This window comes from Mytilus edulis, chromosome 10, assembly GCF_963676685.1.
Source record: "Mytilus edulis chromosome 10, xbMytEdul2.2, whole genome shotgun sequence".
NCBI classification, from domain to species: Eukaryota; Metazoa; Mollusca; class Bivalvia; order Mytilida; family Mytilidae; genus Mytilus; species Mytilus edulis.
Genome location: NC_092353.1, coordinates 35,407,832 through 35,433,383, shown reverse-complemented (window position 1 = coordinate 35,433,383; position 25,552 = coordinate 35,407,832). Strand labels below are relative to the sequence as shown.

The 25,552-nt window shown below is 31.6% G+C and overlaps 1 protein-coding gene across 1 annotated transcript; it reads right to left on the bottom strand.

Annotated features, from left to right (window-relative positions):
* LOC139491016 (adhesion G protein-coupled receptor B1-like) lies at positions 1 to 25,424 on the bottom strand. The gene is made up of 26 exons (XM_071278258.1): positions 25,295 to 25,424; positions 24,318 to 24,614; positions 23,219 to 23,467; positions 22,309 to 22,524; positions 20,366 to 20,512; positions 19,850 to 19,954; positions 19,369 to 19,463; positions 17,833 to 18,024; positions 17,524 to 17,595; positions 16,598 to 16,706; positions 16,062 to 16,181; positions 15,229 to 15,307; positions 14,682 to 14,799; positions 9,878 to 9,924; positions 8,761 to 8,884; positions 8,475 to 8,578; positions 7,961 to 8,090; positions 7,445 to 7,595; positions 6,715 to 6,784; positions 5,878 to 5,944; positions 5,364 to 5,449; positions 4,133 to 4,259; positions 2,551 to 2,667; positions 1,813 to 1,870; positions 893 to 1,113; positions 1 to 467 (listed from the first exon to the last, which is right to left on the bottom strand). Exons 1-26 carry the CDS (start codon positions 25,392 to 25,394, stop codon positions 168 to 170), a joined length of 3,501 nt encoding a protein of 1,166 aa, XP_071134359.1. The 5' UTR covers positions 25,395 to 25,424; the 3' UTR covers positions 1 to 167.
* Positions 25,425 to 25,552: the final 128 nt, after the last annotated feature.

The window sequence follows — 25,552 nt, the reverse complement described above, 5'->3', positions numbered from 1 at the left end:
AATGGTAATACACTGTGTGTGACATATGAAAAACATGCATCATGAAATAACATTAATATGCATATTTATTTAGCCTATTTATCAATAAAAACATATGTCGGGTATATAAGATATATTGATATGAACATGTGAAAAGATCATTTAATAACTTCCCGCCACTATTTAACTTAACAGTCAGCTGACCACCTTATTTTGTTGCCTCTTTGATCCTGATATTCATCTGGTATCCTTTGTTGCTCATTTTTAATTGTAGAAGAAGGATTTTCCACGGCAGGTCGCCTGGTCTGATCATTCGACATAACGGGATTATCAAAATAATACACACTGATGTTTTCAGGGCGGCTGTTGTATTGGCTTCTTCGTTTGTCCTTTTTATGAGATTTTTTTCCGTTTTGGTTCTGGCTCCCTGATGCAACGGTGTGGGATCGTCTTACGACAACATCTTTGTTATCATTAGCTTGCTGTGGCTTAGAAAGAAAGGATATTTTTGATATGATTAGCTTTTATCAAAATTAATACTAATAAAACTGGTGTTTAATACATGTATGCCAATTATGTATATAAAAACCCCGATTAATTGGGTTCTTTAGTTTCTATGTTGTTTTGTGTACTGTTGGTTGTCCGTTGTCCGTTTTCGTTTTAAGCCATGGCAAAGTCATGTTTTTTTATTTATGAATATGGGTATCTTTAACCTCTCTTTAAGAGGCAATGATGATATCACATGTGAATGTTCCTCTACTACTTTAGCCTTTCACAGGCTTGCGTGACATGTTGAATGGCGTGAAATTATCAGATGTATGTTTCCAATTTACATCCAGAATTTATAATTAAATCAATTTGCCATTTCATTGTAATATTTGATATACTCATACTTATTTTTAAAATAATCTACCTTTTTGTTATCTCCGTCTGATTTCGATTTGTTCTGAACACTGTTTTGTTTTCCATTATCAGCTTTGACAGGTCCGTGTACATCTGTTGTAGATTTTGAATCATTTTCTGGTGTAATGCTCTTATCCCCTTTTAGGCTATTTTGATTGGTATTTCTACTATTCTCAAAACTTGTGATCAGACTATCATTAAGTTTTTTTGCTTTCAAAATGCTAGTTGAATCTGTAAAAATAGTAACCGAATCCTATTTAAAAAATGCATACTCTTATACATGTTATATGTCTTTACAAATATACGTTTAATGGCATTATTCGGATAGATTTAAGCCAAGACTTTAACCAATAAACAAATGCATCGGCTTTGCAGACACACTTTTGTCCGATAGTTTTACACAATTTGGAGAGTTGACCACTGAATATGTGTGTCACAATTGTGGAAGGATAGTTTATATCTATCGTTATGCCTTGTTTTTGCTAAAGCTACCTTGGTTCATTTTTGCAGAGGTTCGTGATGCTCAGATTTTTGTTTCATAAGAATATGTTGATTTTGTCATATTTTTTCATAAATTTTATTGCACCTATTTGTAAGGTGTGAGTTTATTTTTTCACTTAACCCTGAGCCAACCTTAAAAACGATATTACGGTCTTAAAATCAAATCCGACGGTGTACTATATATATAGCTTTCATATAATGTCATTAATTTAAGTTTGACATACTTTTGTTATGAAATATTTTCAATGTGTTTTCCGGTCATTTATTTTTTTTGTCAATTTTGTCTTATGTCATTATCTTTTTCTTTAGAGCATGAAGATTGCTGTTCTTTCGAGGTTTGAGTTTTAAATGCCCATTAATATATTTTTTATTTCTCAAATAGTTTTTGAAAGACAAAATAGAACATTGCTTTCTTACCACAACCCTTACCAGATGACTTTCTTTGCGAATCACTGGTTGACGTAGCAAAACTTTCCCTGGTAGTTTTCTGAAGACAAAAAGAACAGTATTCGATCATTACATACATCCAATCAAAAATATTTCTGTTATCTATAGTTAAACTGACTGGTATATTTATTCAATATATTATTATTGTAAAACATCTTATTTCTATCTCAGGGAAACAATCTAATTAGAAAAAGTAGAACCCAACGAATTTTCACTGAGTTTGGTTATTCAAGGTTATCATTTTGACCTGAGCGTCACTGATGAGTCTTATATAGACGAAACGCTTTCTGGCGTATTAAATTATAACAACTGGAAATGATTGCAACTAATTGTACATTATTAGTTTGTCTGTTATAAAGTTTGAAATAAAAGCAAATGCTATAACGTTTGTATTTTCAGTTGAAATCAAACACATTTAATGACGACTAATATCAAGTTAAAGTTTGCCATATGGTCATGGCATTGTTAAATGTTTGGAAACTATAAATATGAACTACAATAAGATGGCCAAGACGGACAGATGCACTGGATAATACGTCACTCTATACTCCGCATCATGCCTGGTAATAACAAAATCTCAATAACATAAATAACCAAATGACCTCTATGTAAACAAATACATGTTTTCTTAAGTTAAATCCGGGTGACAAATTAAAACCGAGGGAATCTAAATACTAACTTTTGAGTTTTATTTTGAGTAAATTGTAGATATCTACTTACTTGTGAGCTTTGTTTTGAGTAAATTGATGCTTTATCAGCTCTCTTTACTCGCATCGTTTGTATTCCTTCTCGAATCTGTTGGTTAAAAACTGTATGGAATAGGAAAATGAAAAATCCCTAAAATCATAAGATAAAAATATCTTAAAACAAGAATGTGTCCATAGTACACGGATGCCCCACTCGCACTATTATTTTACATGTTCAGTGGACAGTTAAATTGGGGTCAATACTTTAATTTGGCATTAAAATAAGAAAGATCATATCATATGGGAACATGTGTACTAAGTTTCAGGTTGATTGGACTTCCACTTCATCAAAAACTACCTTGACCAGAAACCTAAACCTGAGATTCGCACTATCTTTTTCTTTGTTCAGTGGACCGTGAAATTGGGGTCAAAACTTTAATTTGGCATTAAAATTAGAAAAATCATATCATGGGAAACATGTGTACTAAGTTTCAAATTGATTGGACTTCAACTTTATCAAAAACTACCATGATCAAAAACTTAAACCTGAAGCGGGGCGAACGGAAGCACGGACGAACGGACGAACGAACGGACAAACGAACGGAGGCAAAGACCAGAAATCATAATGCCCCTTTAATATCGTAGGTGGGGCATAAAAAAATGCTTCAAATCCCAGAGTAATTATTACAACATTTGTTTCGAATCTCATCAGTCCTTGACCTTTATTTTTTAAAATCGTTCCTGATGAAAGAAAATCTAAAAAATAATTTCAAAAGCTTAAAATGGAGTATCCAGTAAGACCCTTTTTTTGGCCCCAGATATATCAACTTAAACAAAATTGTTATAAGTTGGAAATTAGAATGCTTCTGCTACATAAATATTGGCTGTTTTTGACAATACAATGTACATATAGCGGGTACTAGCATCATTAAGTCATGCTATATTACTGAAATCTTCAAACTGTTTGCATTTTTGTTAAAATTTAGTTTCCGTCTTAAATGAAAGTGGCCGCATTTGTGTTCAATCTTAATATTGAAATGTAAGTTGTATTTGATGATAATACATAACATATATAAAGGTTGAGGATGAGCACGGATGCGGCCACTTTCATTTTAGACAAAAAACATCTGAAAAGTGACATTTTTTTTGGGCAGATTTGATTAATTTTTCATATTTGGGGTAAAATCGGAGCGTTTTTTATGAGTGAATCAGTTAAAATCTTTCACATGAACTAATTGAATCAATTGAAATGGACACTGAAGGGTTTAAAAAGTGACCAAAATCTCTCGTCAGATGAACCCGAAATTTGAGGCCAAAATCGACCCTTACCGGACATACCCCTTTACAATTGGTATTTTCATTTTTCATTTACAAGGCATAAATATTCACTGAAGTGAACATGCTATTGAAAAAAAATCACTGAAAAAATTAGGAAAATGGAGGACATGTGCTCCCGATTCACACATTTCAATACACTCTTGTGAGTCGTATGAAGACGTAAGGCAAAATTGTAGTACAAAATTATACGCATTGTTATTCTAATGATTTTTAAAGATGATCTGAAATACATCCTTTTGGATTTGTTATATATCAAACTGCAGACCAAATAAATTTACCTGTAAAGAGTTAAACACTGCAAACAAATACTGGAATAAAACGGTCTCCTCGTTAACCGAGAACACTCCTAGGACCCATGTGACACCAAACAATGGTAAAATAACACACAAACTCCTTATTCCAGCTCTGCAATAACAATTACATGTTATCAATAGTTTCTTTATAGTTATGATAAGAATGTCTTAAGAGCGGAAACGGCAACTAAATAATGCTTTGATCATACAGTTTTATTCTATATTATTTAAATATCAGTATTTAATGAACTCATTTCAATTGAACAAATTTTCGTAACAAATTGTTTAAATGCAAGCAGTAATCTATTGCAATAGATTTTCATTATACCTTTAATCTTTATTCACATATATATATAATTTTTTGTATTTTACTACCATGTATTGCAAATTGTTTATCCATTCGGTCATTACAATTTATTGTAAATGCGTTTGTGCCAATAAGATATTGTCTATTTTCTTTTGTCTATTGAATGTGATCTTTTTTATATAACTTTATCAGATCCTATATGTAAGCAAATAAAGGCAAAAGTAGTATACCGCAGTTCAAAAGTCATAAATCGATTGAGAGACAACAAATCTGGGTTACAAACTAAAACCGAGTGAAAAAACACCCACTATCAGAGAAAAACAACACAGACGTATAACAAAAAACATACATACAAATGAACTATAAGTTAACAACAGCCACATTCCTGACATGGTACAGGAAATTAAAAAAAATAATGGTGAGTTGAATCTGGTTTATGGCTAGCCAAACCGCCGCACTGTATGTCAATGTTAGATATACCGCTCAGACGACAACATTACAATAGTTATCAAAAGTACCAGGCTTATAATTTAGTACGCCAGACGCGCGTTTCGTCTAGATAAGACTCATCAGTGACGCTCATATCAAAATATTTATACAGCCAAAAAAGTACAAAATTGAAGAGCATTGGGGATCCACAATTCCAAAAAGTTGTGCCAAATACGGCTAAGGTAATCTATGCCTTGGATAAGAAAATTCTAAGTTTTTCGAAAAATTCAAAGTTTTGTAAACAGGACATTTATAATACAAGACTGGAATACAGTACAAATAAATGCATGAACAATAAAAGGTAATACCTAAAGATAATTTAGGACAGTACACAAAAACAGCTTAATAGAATAGATTGAACATTATGTGTCTTAATTAACACAAATAAATCAACACCACAAAATATATTTAGTAACATACTTTGCTCGTTCTTTTGTTGTCTTGTCCATCATGGCATGAGTGGCAAACATTGTTCTCAACACCAAAATGAGAATAATAAGGTTTACCTAAAAAAATGACAGAGGTTATGTTTTTATTGGTTTTTTATTAGAGACATGCTTAACATTATAATCATTTGTCAAAAATATTTCCTTAGATCTCAAAGTGTTTATCGAGACAATTTGTTTTATAATAGTGTTTGATGAATTAAGAAAGTTTGAATAACAGCTTTTTTTAAACGTTTTATGTTAACACTGTGGTGTTTCTTTTTAATTCATTGAACTTCATTTTTATTGGCCAATGACTTATTATACCATGACATCAAGGCATCGGTCTTTTGTTAATGACTGTATGTTGCTCTCTATATTTGGTTTGCTGTATTTGTTGTAGGGTTAATGTCTAATCGACATATATCCAAATCTCATTTTTTTAGGGAAATCGAGTTTTTCATTATAAAATAGCGTATTGTAAGATTAAAATCTGTTATTTTTCGTACCAAAATAACCGTTAATGCAGGCCCCACAAATGCCCATATCAAGTTGGACTCAACAGAAAGCCAGCAACTGAAAAGAAAATGAAAACATGATTTTCATTTTAAAAGAGGCCATGCGGTTACTTGAATATTTGTACTAACACTTTGCTAAAAAAAAATTCATTTGAAATACGTTTTTATAAAAGTATATGAAACGCAAAATAAATAGGAATTAGCAATACAACACTCAATGGTGGTGTCTATAATAATCCTTTACAGTAATGCATATGGTAAAAAGGTTTCTATGTATAACATGTGTTTTTGGAACAATCTTAATTAACGTTTCGGTGTTGTGTCGTAGTTCTCTTATATTTGATACGTTTCCCTCAGTTTTAGTTTGTAACCCGGATTTGTTTTTTTCTCTATCGATTTATGAATTTTGAACAGCGGTATACTACTGTTGCCTTTATTTAATTAGGTATGCTTCAGATAAAAGATTTGGTAAGACAAATATATATAGAAAAAAATTAAAAACAGATTAAGTTTTTCTCAAGTATGTACATACCAGTTTCAGATAGGTAAAAATAATCAAAAGAAATAATTTTCAACATTATTTGAGGGAATATAGTAATTATTATAATTTGCCATTGTTATTTGAATTCTTTTGGATGACATTTGTTGTATTTGTTGAATCGTATTGTAAGATTGCTGGTTCTCTCTGGTCACTACGGCTTCAATCATGAATAAAGTCTTACCATGCTGAAAGTTGCGGTAAACAAAAATCAGCCAATCAATCAATCAATCAATTTGTTAATAAAATAGAAATAATTTCAAAATTTAAATAAAGAATATGATAAATACTATTGAGAATTTCCGTATCCGTCTAGTTTGGTTGCACCCATAGATATTCCGACTATAACAGCTGGAGAAACTACAAAAACAAAATTGAAATGAGCAAATACAGATTTACGAAATGTATTAAATGGATAATAATTCATTCCATCCTATGATTGATTCAACAATATCAGAAATAATTTGTGATCTATTTATGCCACAATGGCAATGCAAGAATAAAATGGTTAAGCTGGATTGATAAGTAAAATTTGAAAATTCTACAGATACTTTACAAGATGACCACATACATTGTTTTCATTTTCGAAGCCTAGTCATCTTTCTTATATCATATTTCAGGGAATATCTATTAACCACGAACAATACGAAAGATGTCATGTGAGGAGCGAGAACTCCAGGCCAATTTAGACCAACTATATTGTTGTTTCGGCCTATTTGTCTGTAGTTTTCTGTGTAGAATTTAAGACTGTTGTTTGTTTTTCTGAAATTTATTTTACATTTTGTGCAAGGGTGATGTTAGTTTCATTGATTGTACCATCATAGAGCAGAACTTCAGTTTAAAAATAAAAAAAAATAAATAAAAAAAAATAGTTTATTCGTCAACGTTTTTCCTTTGATGAATATTTTCGATTGTTTTAGGGAGGTTCGTGTTTGTGTTTGCGCTCGGTAAAAAATCGTTACTTTTTTTATAAAACATAGTGTATATCTTAATTTAAACGTTAAAACTGCAATACTGTACCCCAGCATGTTGGTATCAGCCATTTTGTTCTTGAAGATGTTGCGAAAACAAAAAGGACGGAAATTGCAATTTCAATTCCTTCCGCTAACATAAAGGCGAAGTCTACCAAGAAGATATAATGTAACAGTACCGCCATAGCTGTGCAGACTTTCTACAATTTGTCAAGGTATTACAAATTAACATAAACATTTGCTAGGTTTGGTAAAGCACAATTTATTTTCTATTTATGAACTTTAATAGAATTAAATTCAAACGATATTAAATACAAAATTGAATGGATCTGGCATATGATATGCATTTTATGTGTATTTCGTCACAAGTTCTTACCTGAAACCAAAGGCCTGTCATAAATTATAAGGATAATGGTTTACTTTAATTCACATTCATATGGACGTACATAAACCCCTCTCTATTCAACCTAAGACAGTTGTTCTTTATATAGTTGTTTTACAAGAACAGAAGACAGCACATTTTGTTTGAAATAAAATTCTTGTTATTCACAAATAAGTTACATACCTTATTGCCAGTCTGTGTTACTCCTGATAAAAACAAGATGTAGGACAGTGTCAAGGCAACACAAAAATTAACCAGTAAGATTGCTTTATCCCTTTTTATTTTTCTTCCGCGCATATCACATGTTAGTTGTCTACAAAAATAAGACAATGAAACACAAATCATTCGTACAAGTATAAAGGATTCTTTGTTTCGGATACACTTAAGCACTATTAATAGAGATGGATGTCAATGTTTTCATATTCATACTGTTTGTATGTAAATACAAAATTCGTTCACTAAACTATTTTGTTTGAGATATGATGAGTATAAAAAAAGAGATTGCATTTTATTCTCCAGAAAGTACTAATATTTTGAAAACGTTCTTATAGTAATTCGCATTAGATTATCTTAATTATGTCTTATTCATTCACATGGTAAGACAGATCAATTAATAAAATGTAAACTTCAACTCAGCAGAACGCTATTCTAATGTAATTTATTTATATAGTAGATGCCTTTGTTTTATTTTAATTACCTCCATAACATTCCATGGATCATAACTGTTACAACAAGAAATAAGATTGAAATACCACACCCAACAGCAGATATTTTACTTAACACCAAGCTGTGTGATGAAGGCTGCAAATAGAATAAAATAACATGTACTTTTGATTTTTAACATTAAACATTTTCGTTCGCGGAATATACATTTGAATAATGAATTGGACAGCAACCCAATGGCACAAACATTTACAATGTTCTGTAAATTTCTATTCAATTATATTCTTCAGTTATTCTACAACCTTTTTATAAATACTCACTGCTCTTCCTGGACTCATAAGAAGCGCAAAATTAGTAGTGTGGTCATATTGGCATACTGTTATTCCTTCAGAAGTCTTCACTAATTTTGAACCAACAAAAGACCAAGCACCGTTAGGAGTGTTTCTGTAATAAGATAACACTATTTTTTTCACATATATCATTCTCAATCATTATTTCATAAAATGGAAAAGCCATGCACGACAGTTATATTATATACCTTTTGATGAATTTTGTATATTTACACTTAGTAAAAGTATTCCGTCTTACATTTGCTATTTCCCCCCATGTTTTATTAAAAGAGTACACAGGGCTTATTAACATACTACTAGACGAAATAAAGGTACTATGGATTCATCAGTATTTGTTGGATACTAATTTTCGTGGGTTTGATTGGTACAGGGGAACCACAAATTTAAATGTTCAACGAATTACAAATCTTCTAAACGAATGTATGCAGACTATTCCAAAACCACCAATTTAAAAATTACGAATATGCAATAAAATTGAAAATGGAAATGGGGAAAGTGTCAAAGAAACAACAACCTGACCATAGAAAAGACAACAGCAGAAGATCACCACATGTCTTCAATGTAGCGAGAAATTCTCGCAAGTTTTCCTCCATCCTCGAAAATTGGTACCCATGACCATTAAGGAATTCATAGTATATAGAAAATAGTGTAAATAGTTTTTCTCACATGAATACATGTTTTACGATGCTTAACCAAATCGTGTGATATTAAAGGATTGGCAAATTAGCGAGAGCAGTTTTAAATGGCTTGGTGCTAGAAATTAAAGGTTTTAAACCATAACAGTTAAGTCCTTCTGCTTCACCGGAATGACAAGACGAAGGAACATTGCTGTTTCATCAAAGCCACTTCATTGTTTGATTATAGCATACTATTATTATGCTTCCTTTACTATAACTAGTTGTTTTACTTTTCTTTTCTTGTGTGTAGTTTTATTCTTAAAGAGATGCATTTTTTTTTACAAATTTGAAGGATTAATCTGTTGCAAAATATACACACGTATCTTTACGGTACAATTCTCTCACGGTGCATCAAATAACATTTGATAATCCTTTTTATTCCGTAACAATTTAATGTAACATGAACTTACATAGCATCAAAATCCCAAAATGCACAGACAGGATTTGAGTAATTGACCTGTAATGTAAATGTAAATAGACAATTTAATCATGAAAGATATTTTATGTATCAGTTTTGAGTGTCTTTGGTGGTAATTTTTCCCGTTTACTTTATTTCCTTATTATGAATCATTAAAAAGAACACCAAAAGGATAATTACAAGTTTGACTTATCTTTATACTCACTTGAAATGTTTAGATGTAAAACAGGTGCATATGAACTTTCTTATAAAAATATAATCCTTTATCATGTACACATGTCCAGTACTGCTACTTATTTTTTCCCCCCTACTCCGATTTCCTGCCTGCTTTTAAAATGAAGCGATGAAAAAGGGTTAACCAACTTGACGCTGGAAAGTTCTTATCAATTATACCAGATCCAAAAACCTGTATTCATGAGTAAGAACTACATATTGGAACGTATGCAATCTAAAATAACCCGCATTTAATGCACTTTGCTCTATAGTTTCACGTTTAACACACATGCTTCATAAGTATTTGTAGATTGCTCAACAAGATCACGATCGGTAAACTTCGATAACAAGTAGTCAAAGTTTTTAATCAACTGAGCAAAATGAAATATTTTTTTTTGTCGTGCACAAATGACTATTGATTTTCGTTTTCCAAAGTATGCATGCATTGGTAAATAATTTCCTCAACATTATAATCCACTGAAACTCGTTTTAAGGTCAAGGATCAGTAAATAAACTAGTCCATAGATTTTTTTAAAATTTAGAACTCTATTAGATATTGAAAATATACATCAGAAAATGTAAAAAAAAGTATATGTCACCGACTTCGTTTTCAAGAAAAATCCATTTTAAAATGGTCCCAGAGGGTACTAAATTACATTGAATATATAGGGTAAATCTATATTTTCCTCTTACAATTTTCGGTTTCTGGTATAAATCACGAGAACCGCTCCATAGAATTTTGTTTTAAATCAATACTTTTTTCTTCTTTGTCTTACGAATTAGATGATATTAAAAAAAATATGGTCACCGACTTCGTTTTCCCTGTAGAAGCGACGCAAACACGAGATTTTGGCAAAAAAAAACCATAAAAATTCGTGACGTCGTAATTTTTATTACATAACGTCAAGTTATCATGCTTATAATTTCCAACGTTCTTCGTGTTGATTATGCACGATGATTATGTGTTTCGTATTGATAGATTCTTTTTATCATAAGAGTCTGGATAATTATCATAAATTTTTATTTAGTATTACCAATATTCTTTATTCTTTATATTTTAGCACCCCATTATACACTTTTTCTTTTTTGCATTTTATTCTGCAATTTTGCCCATTATTCTGTATTCCGTAAACCCCTCTTTTATGGAACATGTTAAAAAGAAATTATACGTTGTAAAAAATGTGGTATATGTATGTTCATTATTAATATACAATTAACTAATTCAGACAAAAATACGTTGTAAGTACATGAACGCAAAAATGGTAAAAACTTAAAAATAGAAATCATCAGGGTTACTGTCAACAAGTTGACGCAATAAAAGATGTAATAGAAGCTATATTTTTATGCCCCCTTCAACTACCCCTGTACGTCTGTCCGTCCGTCATTCCGTCTGACCGCCCGTCCTTCCGTCCGTCCGCCCCCTTTATAGTTTATAGTTATTCCGCAAAACATCTACAGTTTGAATCATGGAACGTACTTTGCTGTCTGTTTGCATGTGGTCAAGGTTTTGATCTTTTTTATATTTGCTCTAATGAGAGACAGTTGAACTTTGTCATTTTTGGGTAACGATTTCATAAATCTCTTAGACAGTCTTGTAAGTCATCTGTTTACACTTTTTATCCGTTCCGATAATGATTTGGCCACTTTTGAAAAAAAAACGGATTTTTTAGCAGCGGAACATTACACTAGTAATTTTGGGGCCCTTTATAGCTTGTTGTTCGGTGTGAGCCAAGGCTCCGTGTTGAAGGCCGTACTTTAACCTATAATGGTTTACTTTTTAAATTGTTATTTGTATGGAGAGTTGTCTCATTGGCACTCACACCACATCTTCCTATATCTATCTAAGAGCTTGTGTTTTGGTACTATATCAGTACAGAACGTGTTCTGTCCATATACTGCTGCTTAATATCGCATATATAAACAAACATTATATCAATGATTCTACAAATTCTTGAAAATGTGTCGTGTGGTTATTAATACATCTTCAAGTTAACAAGTAAAACACGCAGACAAACTGTCATCTTTTTTATTATCTTTTTTGTTCTGTATCAAATTTATTGTATACAAGTCTACAAAAACGTTTTAAAAAGTTATTAAATGGTTATTGTTCCATCAGTGTACATATGTATGCTCGAAGTATATATAGAATCAGTACATGATACGCAACATGCGACAAATAAAGGGGGATAGTAATGACAGGAAACTAAATTAAACTAAGGCTTTGATTGATGTAAACTATAATAAAACTGGAAAGGGGAACAGGAAAATAAGAATATATTGCATCACTTACAACAACCTTTAAACTGACCAGTGTTTTTTTATGCATTACTGACCAGTAACACCGAGATAATCCAACGATTTTTAAGGGTCCATATGAAGTGTGTACCTAAATGTTCTTTATCTTTTAACAATTATTTTATTTTCCGTTGTTATTCTTTATAATTTTGCAAACTTTTTTGTTCAATTTTTGACATTTATTCTGCAACTCTCTTTGAGATCTAATTATATGTGACCATAAATTAACGTGCTTCTCTCTCTGAATTTCGCTTTCTCTCAAGACATTGTACGGTCTTTGTAGTACAGTGTATTTTCCAGAAAATACATCGTGTAAAAACAAATATACGGAGGTTGAGATATGACCTAAAAACAGATGTACATATTTATGTTTAATATGCCTACAAAAATACCCCCCCCCCCCAAACCGAAAAAAAAAGAGAAAAAAACAATCGCCCACAGGCTGAGACATGACTGGTAATATTGTGTTTTGTTATTTAGTCAATTTACACAAATGAGGGGGACCTTAAACGGGACCTTAAACGGGACTCCGGGATCAGGTGTTTTCAAGCACGGGATTTCGGGATTTATCCTTTCTGGATCCGGCTATTCTTTTTTCGAATTTCGGGATGGCGGGATTGAATTTTCTATAAATTCGGAACCTCGGGATTTCATGTTTTAAAGTCCGAGATTTCGGGATCATGAAACCCTCATTGAAGTACTGACTACTTACGGGATTTACATTGAACTTGAATTGGTACTGAAAGTCTGTGACACTGTGCATATTTTTCAGTCGGTATATATAGTAGTACTATGATATAGAGGTGATCGATATAATCTCGATCTCAACCTTCAAGTTTTATGAGTGAAATAGAATTGACAACATTTCTATAGTATATTTGAGATGCTACTTTCAGCTAGGGTACATTTTTTTATTCGGTTAATATTTACCCATATATATATATATGAAACAATTCCTTTGAGAAGACAACCATACGAATCAATACTATTAGGATACTAAGCCATGTATAAATCTTCAAACCATATACTATTTATACATGTATCTATTTAAAGATTTGTGTTCTATTTCTAACATCGAAATTGCGGACGTGAAAGAAAACACCATTACAAAAAAAAAAAAAAAACAACTTTAGAATACAAAATGTAGCTATGGATTAATGATCGTGAAACATCATTTTTGTTTATTTTTAATTTGTTAAAGTCCAAAAACTGTGTATGAATATTAAACTATATATTGTTCCAGCCGTGAACAAGGTTAATTAATTTAAGTGTATTATAATTTAGTGCCATCTATGACTGACTGACAGCAGCGGCGAATTTATGACCAGTATTAGTTTATGTGGTTCATTTCCTTTTCTCTAATTTGAAAATATTTTGACTTGTTCCGACTGGTGTGATAATTTTCAAAATATGGGAGATATAGTCTTACCGTACAACACTAAGTTTTTGAATCTTTAGTATTAATGTCCCAAACTTGCTCATTTTCTGCTAGACGATGTCTTTTCCCAGTGAATATAGGTTTGTTGAAAGGACAGTTTTTACATACAACATATAGAATACTTCCGAGACCACACTGTTTTTTCTCATCACAATTATGTAGAAATAGTAGTGAGCAACAGTTTTCACACTTGTTTTAACATGTTTAGCTGGTCGGCAGATATACAAACTCTACCACCCTACGTCCTGATTTTCATTTTGAAGATCGTCTTCAGGACGTTTTCATATTCATTTTCAATTTTTAATTTTAGAAAAACAAATTCATTCTCATAGAAGTTACATTCTTTCCGTCAAAACCGTTGACGTTGTCCCATCGAAAAGTCGCCGGTGCAATTTTTACATTGCAAAATCTGGTCAAAGGGACGTAATTCGTACAAAACGTCGCAATATTTCGCGGAATTCGCTAGACGGCGTTCATTTACTGTTACTTGATCTTAAATGACATTTGGCTAAATTGGAATCATACAAGTTCTCCATTTAGTCAATTTCGAGATAAGCATTTAATTCATCTTGAATGAACATGTGGAATATCAATGTTATGAAAATTACATTGATTAAAGTACACTGGATAGTTTGTTAAATGGTACACCGCGAATGGTTGTTTGTTTTGTTTGGAAGTCGTTATACCGTATACATAACTGACATGAGTATTTTTTATTCGTGCTTATTATTGACATGCCTGTAATTTGAGTATCATGTTCAGCTCAAATTTGCCGGTTTAAAATCACAACACCCTCTTAAACTCTCAAACAGGGTGAACATAAGTAAAATGTACTTTAATGTAAACATACCTGTACATGTTCAAATTTTATAATCAGTGGACGTTTTAAACTGGTTGGTGTAGGTTCTATAGAAAAATCTATTACTACCGAGTTTATATCATAACTTCCATTAGTTGCTACGACCGAACTGAAACAAATGAACAAACGAATATATGTATTCAGCATAAGAGTAATTAGTATATAAACAAAGTACATTCAAATAACACAATTATAGTTTAAATGACAAAACAAAAGCACAAAAAGAGTGATTTTAAGCGATACCATTCAAATGAATTCCCCAGAACATGTTCACCTTTAGCTGGAATATACAATTTTATTATACCATATTTATCTTAATTGTATGCTGATTAAAAAAGAAATGTTTCTTTCTGAAATCACCATATTATATGAAAGATATATTTGCCGTTAGATGTTTTTGTGGTTTCTTCAGAATATGTTTGCCCTTGAATTCAAGTCTAATGTTCGATTTTGATGACCTCATTACCATATTTGTTTCACAGTAAATGGTTTGATGTCTTATTATAAGATTTCTAGCGATAAGCATTGAAAAACGTACCCATCAGACAAATAATATTCATGAAATAAATCCGAAATATTTCTGTAATACGTTGTACTATATCCGACTGGTTGCTTCCCTGTAACAATTAAAAAATAAATTATGTATGGAATAGTTATCATTTCATTTCACAAAATTAACCTTTGTGGTAAAAATCTCAAAACGGTCAAATATATAACCAAAACTGACCACTGTTTCTGACACTTTAAAGTCATTACATCATTGTAAAATCTGTATACAGACGTCACTTGTATTTTGTGTGAATTTGGATTGATTAGGACGTTTGTATTTTATTTCTTTAACAATTAATTAAGTAATACAATTTTTATGTAATTATACACACGATCAGATATAACTAAACTGTATCCTTTTTCATTCTATCAAAGATGTGTGTAATTTTGAAAAAAAACACCAAAAATATATCTCAGGAACAGCCAACCCGAATTGCAAAATAAATTATACCAACTGTAAAAGACTGTGATAACACCATGACTAAAGACAAAAACGACAAACAGACACTCTACATTACAGAAAACAAATTTGAAAGGAAATTAAGAACCTAAAATTCTGGTATAACATCCGAATGGAACCAGGTGCCCTGATGGATTAAGTAGTATTTTGCTCCACAAAAAACATCCCTCGTGTAACTAATAACAGATGAGTGGAAGTCACAATTATGTATGTCCCAAACATTGTATCTTTGGTATATTAAAATTGTTTTTATTTTACTTTCTTTAGGTTTTCCAAATAAGTCAGCAATGTTATATCTCAAAGTAGGATAAAACAAGAACTAGAACAGGAGTAATGAATAGCGTTTAGTAGAGGAAAATTACCTTGAAAGTTATCTTTGCTTAATGTTACTTGATTTGTCGATTCTGTTATCCAATCAGGCAACACTTGAGTTTTCTTGGGGAATGTAATATCCTCAGACAAAACCTTCCCGACTTGAACAACTGAAATGCAACATACAGTTAGAACGTTTATTCTGCTTTCTATTGAATCACTTACATTTGGAGAGATAATGTATAAGAGAACACGTGACTTAAGAATATTTTTACATGAGACGTTTGATGCATCTTCGTGAATTTTAATTATGTTTGTGTGCCGTTACGTTCTCGTTGTTTGTTTATTTAGGTTTAAAATAGATTTCATCAAATTAATTTTCTTTATGTTTCATTTTTGATTTGATTATTATTACACTGTACAAATCTTTTGATGCAAAAGCAAGTCAATAGGAGACCTTATTGACTGTTCTCCTTTCTTAAAAGAAAGAATAAATGGTGAGAACGATATTTCTTTGAGAGATATTTTGATTTCGAAAGTATTTAGGATTTGACAAATGCGTATTCCTTGTATTTCTAATACTAACCTAACTGGTCTTTCTGTACAGTCCTTTGAAATACACTGTCATTTACATTTGTATATGCTTTTGTGTACACTGTGACTGCTTTTGCAATGGCTGTTACACCCGTGAAATTCTATTCCAAATATACCCAAATATACAAATTATTCATTCTTTAAATTGAAATTATTTGAAAATATAAACGTCCCGAATAATAACTATGAGTGGCCGTTCAGTGAATGTTCACTCCCATAATTCAATTATTTTATAATTAGTTAACAAAGGTATCAAGCATATAATTTGATACGCCAGACGCACGTGTCTTCTATATAAGACTCATCAGTGACGCTCAGATCAAAATAGTAAAAAAACATAACAAGTATAAAGTTGAAGAGCATTGAGGACCCAAATTAAAAAATGTTGTACCAAATAAAGCTAAGATAATCTGTGTCTAGGATTAGAAAATCCTTAGTATAATAAAAATAGCAAGATGTGGAACTAGTTCACATTTTAAACTTCAATTATAGAATGTACACATATTAACCTATCTTGATTGCGTTTATGGGATTTCTATAGATATAATAGCATTACAGGAGACGTTTACACTGTCGATACACGAGTGTCGTTCTCGTTTGGAGTTTTTGATTCCATCAGGTTCTGTTTTAACCTTGATTTGAATGATAACATTGAATTGTGAGATTGAAGTATTGGTTAATTACTATTTACTCTGATTTACTTTCATAGACATCATATTCTCTGATTTGATTGGATCTCGATGTTTATAATGAAGACAAATTTTATTGCAGACAAAGAAGATAGAATTTAGCTTGAATTAAAATCCTTTGCCAATGAAGATAAATAATTGAGCTGAGTTTGAGCAACAAAATAAAACAATTAGGGTATTATTGGTATATGTCTTATGTTAATGTTTTTACTTTATCATTTATACTAACCAATCGTTTCAACTGCCTCCAGCTTGGTATATTCTTCTCGACCAAAAGGTTATCACACGATGACACAAAAATCTTGAAAAAAGTAGTCATATATATTAATCTATCAGAGGATAGTGATTTCACTCAGTGAATGTTGAGATAGCAAAAATGGATTATGAAATAAAGTTTGACATGGGATTAAATACCCATTATGTGTTTCATTTGCTGAAAGTTTTTGTAATTTTTTAGGACATTCCACATACGATTTTTGAGTGTTTTTGAGTGTTTTGTTTTATTGTCTTTAGTTTTTTTTAAACAATGTTTACATACCTCCAGTTGGTCAATAGAAATACTGTCTGATTTATCTTTCGCATGAACAGCAATATTATCGAGTATTGAAGAAGATATATCCAATTCCCCTGATGTTAAGTCTTTTGGTACATCTGGTTCGGTTAACTTGTTTAAATCAACAAGAATGTTGTTCACATCTTTCACTTCGATACCATTTTTCAGAAGGTCCGTCTACAAATGAAACAGTGCAATCAGGTAACTTTAAAGGAATAATTAATCGTTTTTCTTCATTTAATGAGATCAGGCAGGTTTATGAATGTATACACATTTTTAAAATAAAGCTCAAACTTTTTTTAGTAAGGTATCATCATATTTCTCCAAGAAACAGCTTCTAGATATCAGATTTTAGTACAATTGATAGTCTATAAACACTTCCCTATAATTTAATTTATGAAGTGGCTCCATACTTTCAAGCACAGCGTTCTTCAAACTATTTCTGTGACTTTACAAAACATTTGGTCTTCAGCAGTAGAATTCGGTTTAATTTTTAATGTATTTTTCATTTATCATAAAACTCTAACATGTCTACGTTTAGCAAGAATAGAATAAATTCTTATGTATTACCTATTCTAACTTATATATTAACTTTTAAATAGTTATACTTTTAAACATGAAAATTAACCGAATATTTCATATTCTTATTCAGGAGACACCTGATTTTTATTCTAGCAAAAGTTTAACAGTTAAAATTTTATTTTACTACTGACCATTGCAACTTGGAATATAGTGAAAATATAGGTTTCTGAGTTATTAAAAAATAATTGTACAGTCTAGTTCTTAAGAGAAAAGTTTGAATTCGCTTTTGCATGAAATAGATCAGAGGCCTAAAAATAAAAAAAGGCCATTGTATTGGAAATGTAAATCTTGAGAATAGATGACAAAAAGATTCACAGAATGGTGCTTAAACATGGCACAAACTGGTCAACCATGTTTGATTTCGATAACAACATATATATAAATCTTAGTGAGAACTGTTGAATATCTATTTTATCGTGTTATGAAGATTGATGTAGCATCTGTATTTGAAACATATTAAGTGTGATTTTCTTTCTTTCGAATTTGTATCGATGACCTCACAGCCTTACTCCATTCCGAAAGAGTATCCACGTCTTCTTTTTCGCGTTTTGTCCATTGTCTGGCATGAACATGTACTGTCACATGTGAATTCGCCGACAACGAAGTTGAAAACAAATACTCATACAAACAAACATGAATGTATACAGAAACTTGTTTGAAAGCTATCACACTGATCAAGGTAAGGTTATTTACTGTCATACACGTGATAAATTTAGCTAGCTATAAAAACAGGTTCAATCCTCCATTTTATACTTAAGCAAATGCCTGTACCAAGTCAGGAATATGACAGTTGCTATTGATTCGTTTGATGTGTTTGAGCTTTTGATTTTGCCATTTGATTAGAAACTTTCCTTTTTGAATTTTCTTCGTAGTTCAGTATTTTTGTGATTTTACTTTTTATCACCCACAATACAGATAAATGCTATATATAAAGTATACCTCTACGTTCAAATTTAAGAGACGCTCTGATATACATGTACTATAATTTGGTTCTTCCCACTCTCCATTACTGTTACACAATCGAGATACTGTACCTACAAAAAAAAAATAACACGTTGTCTTAGATTAGATATAAGATATCATATGTGTCAAGGTGCACTTTACGAATCTGGGACAATTAAAGATGATACGATATTTTATACACTTCGGCAATCTGTTGATAGTATTATACTTAAAAAAAAAGGTAAATGCATTGATATCAATTATTTCAAATTCATCAGATGATATTCGAATATACAGTAATCTTATGTTTTATTTTATTTATGTCATATTCATCAATAGTTCGTCTCATTGGTTCTTTATGAATATACAGGCATTCAAATTAAAGTTGTGAGATTATTGTAGTTTTTGAAAATTTGTAGAGCTCACAAAACACTGAAAATGAAACAAAACATCTATATTCAAATAATATCATAGTTACCTGCACGATCACCAGGGCATGAAATAATAGCTAATGTATTTTCAACAGTATATACCCAGAAGCTTTCGAATTGGTCCACGTTGACTGGACAATATTGATAGACAACTAAAAGATAAATACACAAACATTGGATAAATTAAAGAAAGCTCACATAGAAAAACAAAATAAAAGACGGCATTATCAATACAACACACTTTATATAACATTGTTGTGAGTATAAGCCAAAGAATGCTGATTACAACTATAAAATCGACACGAATTAATTATTTCTGTTAATATTATTTATTTGTATACTTTGGAAGGAATAGTCACATGAAGGTATGCCTAAATTAAATTGCCGATTGTTCCATTTTAAATAAGTTAATTATTTAACTTTGAAATTTAGCATTTGCTTATATTGAAATATTTATAGCACCGATATATTTTCACCTCCTTTTTTGCAGTTTCTGTTTAGGTATAGAGATATCCATAAACATCCATTTGTTTGAAATATTCTGTAAAAAATACAACACTTACCGTTGGGTTTAATTACACTGATGTGAGAGACGAGGCGATTTCCTTCTCCATAATTGTTAATTCCAGAACATTCATACTGAACAGTGTCTTGGATTCCACTTACAACCAACTTCGAGTGTGTATTGTCTATACGTATGATTATCTCACCTAGTATAGAGAAGAGGCGTTTTATTATTCCTTCTTGATAAACTATCCAAGGTATTAAGGTGATTTTCAATGCAAGTCTTCCTAACTATCACTTTCTGCTAGTGCAAGTGTTCTGTCAGGATAATACCGTTGCAAATGAAATGAATATTGTGATGAAATGGACGGAAAGATACCAAAGGGACAGTCAAACTCATAAATCTAAAACAAACTGACAACGCCATGGCTAAAAATGAAAAGGACAAACAAACAACAGCACACACGACACAACATAGAAAACTAAAGAATAAACAACACGAACCCAACCAAAAAACTAGGGGTGATATCAGGTGCTATCAGGTGCTCCGGAAGGGTAAGCAGATCCTGCTCCACATGTGGCACCCGTCGTGTTGCCTATCTGATAACAAATCCGGTAAATAGTCTAATTCGATAGGTCACATTCATGAAAGGGAAGGGGATTGTAGTTACGACGTAAGGAACATATCCGATATCATTTGTGAAACGGTTATTCCATAACGGTCAACCAACTCGTGATGGCGTCCGTAAAATTTACGAAGGGATAATTTCAAATTCACCATTTGGAACTCTTGGTTTAATAGCTTCCTTGTGAGCAGCAACCCTCTATCAAGAAAATCAAGATAGGAAATGCAAGCATGGGAATATCGTATCAATTGGGAGATATATACCCCGTATGCAGGTGCTGCTGGAATGTTGCTACTTAGAAATGGAAAGTTCACAATTGGAAAGCTGAAATCATCTCTTTTGTCGTAAAGTTTTGTTTTCAACCGACCCTCATTGTCAATTTCTAGATGTAAGTCAAGATATGAGGCCGACTTAACTGTATGTGTAGTATCCTTTATCTCTAGCTCGATTGGATAGATGCGTTCCACATAGTCACCAAATTTTGAATTATTTAGTGTAAGAACATCATCTATGTAGCGAAAAGTAGAGTTAAAGGATATTGCTAACTTCTTATCTTTCTTCCTAAGAAGTTCCTGCATGAAGTCAGCCTCATAATAATAAAGAAACAAGTCGGCAAGTAAAGGGGCACAGTTTGTTCCCATTGGAATGCCGACAGTCTGTTGAAAAACACGTCCTCCGAACGTAACAAATATGTTGTCAATCAAGAAATCAAGCATCTTGATAATATCAGTAGTAGAGAATTTTTTGCTCGAATCAGAGTGATCCTTTACAAAGTAGGATTTATCCCTCCCTAAGACAAGGTACTTGTATCTACGTTGGCCATTCTTTTTTACGAAGCAAAAAAAAAAAAAAAGAAATTAGTATCATTGATATCCAATTCACTTGAGATACAAGTATATATATTCTACAGCACTAACAATAACAACCAATCGGCTGAACTAGAAGATTATTCCGACCAAATATTGGAACAATCCCGTTAAATGTTCTTGTTCTTTATATGAACATAAAGCACTAAATGAACGTTAAAATTCAGGATTTTTATTTACGAGTAATTTCAAGTTAGGTAGAAGCAGGAGGAGGTATAGCGAAATTTACTGAGAAATGTTCGAATATCAGAAAATAGATTAATATTAGTTTAAGACGTTGTTGCAAAAACATTACATTTCATGAATTTATCAGGACAATTCTGATTTAACTAGAAATAGTTCTTTTTTTCTAATTTACTTTAATGAGAATTGCAAATGATTTGCAAACATTTTTATTTCGATTTATAAATAAGGCACAGTATATTAATAACTTATCATAAAATTTACCTTAAAAAAGCAATGAAACAATGATGGTGACTGAACATGACTTTATTTGTGGTAATTACTTACCTTTGTTTGGGTTAAACGTGTCTCCATTTTTGTACCATAGGATAGATGTAAGGACAGAATAAGACTGAACTACATTGCAGTATATGTTGACAGTATCGCCTTGGGTTACGGTTGATGTACGTGGTGAAATACTAACGATCGGTTTGCCAATGATATTTAAACTGATTTTCTTGTCAGAGCTGATATAGCCATCACTCACTTCACAGGTTAGGTTTCCTGTTAAAGAAATTTTTTTAGGTGTATCAAAAGCAGTATTGAGTTTTACTTACAAAACAAATTGATCAAACCTCCCATCCATATTTTCTCTTTCCAAATTCCTAAACCATGACGCTGAGATCAATGTAGTTTTGAAATAGAACAGCTGACCTTTTACAATTTCAATTGTCCTGTATACAACATTGAAGCTATAGTTCGTTACATTCTCTCAATCTTTTTATTATGTAGGACAATGTAAATGCATAATTTATCTGTTACGAACGTACCTGGACGTGTTTTATTTTCAGAAGTCGCTTAGAAACGTTGGTAAAACATAATCAGGCATTTAGAAGTTTCATACTGAAATAAAGTATTTTCTTTTTAAATCTGTAACTCGGCAGTCTGTTGGACACAATTGTATTCCCATGTTTACAATTAGCTAAACATAAGTATGTGTTGTTGTTTACAGTATTGCTTTGGGGTTTTAGTCACATTTTAAATTCTTTTGTCATTATTGTTGTTCATATGTTGAAGTCCATTTGCCGAGCCTTTGTTTAAATATTTAAGTGTATTGAACTTCCTGAACAGTAAGTCTGTCTTTCGTGTTTTGATGATCATCTTACTAACGCATGTGCAAACAATAAAACAATCAAACATGCGCGATAGATCACTAGAGATCACAAGTTGTTTTTAAAAGTTCATGAAGGATATATACCTGAATCACTTGTTTGTAGACTTAAAACAATCAAACGGAAGTGCATTCTTCTATTGGTTGGATTACTTGATACTGTTTCTGTTTTCCATCTTGATGTATTTGTTGGATTTATAACCGAATTATTCAGCTTCCAGGTAGCAAAAATAGTACCTTCTGCGTATAAAACATACGCTTCACACATGACCGTTACACTTCTTCCATTAATCATTTCACCTTCAATAGTCAGCTCAGTGATAGTGATGTTTGCATCTTTAAAAGAATTTGAAAAACTTTGAATTGATGATCTCTTATTCAAAATCTTCATCACATAGGTGAAAATTAAAAAAACTTAATCGATAATCATACCAACAATAAATTAATCAATAATTCAATCATGACACATTAATTTATTTTTATTTTGGTATCTTTAGTAAACCATTGTGTTAAAATTTGTCGAAATATAGGTAACAGTAGTGTACACCTTATAATTTTGCTGGGTACGAAGCCATTTTGTTGCTTAAAATATATCAAGGATGCTCATATCTGGAAATTTGAAAGTCAAGAGCAGAGTTAATAATTGACTGTCATTAGAAAAGCCAAATCCAACTAAGGTGAACTTTGCAAAGGAATTGGAAACTGAATTTCTTAGAAAAAGGAGTATCTATACTCATTAACGTGTGGATAATCCAAGAAAGGAATGATGTGATTATACCAGTGCCCATGCACTGACTCCTGAGCTGAAGGTACACTGTGGGACTACTATTAACGTTTTAGACCAATAGAAAAGAAAAATCACACTTCCAAAGTTTAATGCGTCCGACTTCATTTTCTTCTGAAACATTCATCAGGTATACTCAAACACAACAATTAAAACTAAAGATGTAGAAATACTCGTATAAAGGAGCTTTTTGACTAAAATGGAGCAAATGTGAGCTTTTTGACCAAAATGGAGCAAATGTGAGGTAAATACAAAAAGTCAAATCCACATGAAGTAAATTCTGCCTTTCGGAGATTAAACCTTACATTTTGACATCTTCTAAATTCATTAGTCGGCAAAATTAAGAAAGGATATTAATTGATGATAATGTTATTGTTTAGTGTTTAGTGTGAGAAAACTTACTTCCTGTTACATTTAAGGCAGTTGGTAGACTGCTTCCAATACCAATAGTATTACTTGCATAGCACGTGTAATGTCCTTCATCATTATTGTCAACATCGGAGATTGTTAGAGATTGATTTATAATTGATGACCCATGAAATCTGTCACCAATTACAACTCTTGTAGTCGTATCATTTATGTCTTTAACCCAGAAGACATCTCGAAGTGCAATGTTTGATATTGCTGTGCATTCCAGTGTTATTTCGTCTTGTAGATTTACAGTATATAAGGATTTCGATATGTGAACAGCAGGAATCTCTGTAAAATTAATGATAATGGTATATTATATGTTGCACAAACATTAAATTTCTTAATGTTTTTGAGATACAATGTGTTTAAAAAGTTTACTTTCAAATGTAAACAATAACCAGTACCAACTTTACTAATTTATATCGATAAGGAAAGGTTGATAAGGTAGACTATTCATTCACAACAACTTTAAATCTGAAACCATTAGTTGATAATAATATTTTAAGCCCATCAAACTTATAAACACTGTACACAAAAACGTTTATTTTTTTTTTAGTTTGGTGGTTTATTTTTTACGGTTGTGATAAGAACATATAAATATTGAAAAAATCTATAATCTCAGAAACGATGTCTCAATTTTGCACTATTGTTGACAGTTCTGTTTAAAAAAGACTGAAGTACCTTATTCCTACTAAGTTTCTATAAAATTATTCAAAAATCAATTAAATAATAACAGATACTGGGAACCATGTCATGTCCCTTAATTCCTTATATTTTTCAAACATGAACCCAAAGAAGAGATAGCTATTTCTAATCAATTTTGATGAGCATTTACCTTCAATATTAAAACGAAGCAAATAAAATAATATGGTCCTGGTTGTCTCATGAAATTTCACTCTCTTATACCACTACATTTTGTATTGATTTGTTTCATTGCGACTGTATACTTTCTTCCCTAATACCCATACCTGGAATGACGAGTGACGCAGATTTAGCACTGACTGTTGTTCCAATTAAGCTCCTAGCTCTGCAGCTGTATTGTCCTGCATCAGATGACTCAAGATGCATTATTGTTAGTGATGGATTAGTGATATTTGAACCTCGATATTTGAGTGGAGGAGTTGTTGAAAGAATGACAGGGTCAATCCCTTTTCCTTCTTTATTGGTGAATATCCACTGCACTTCCTGTATTTGACTATTCGGGGATTGTATTATACAGGTTATGG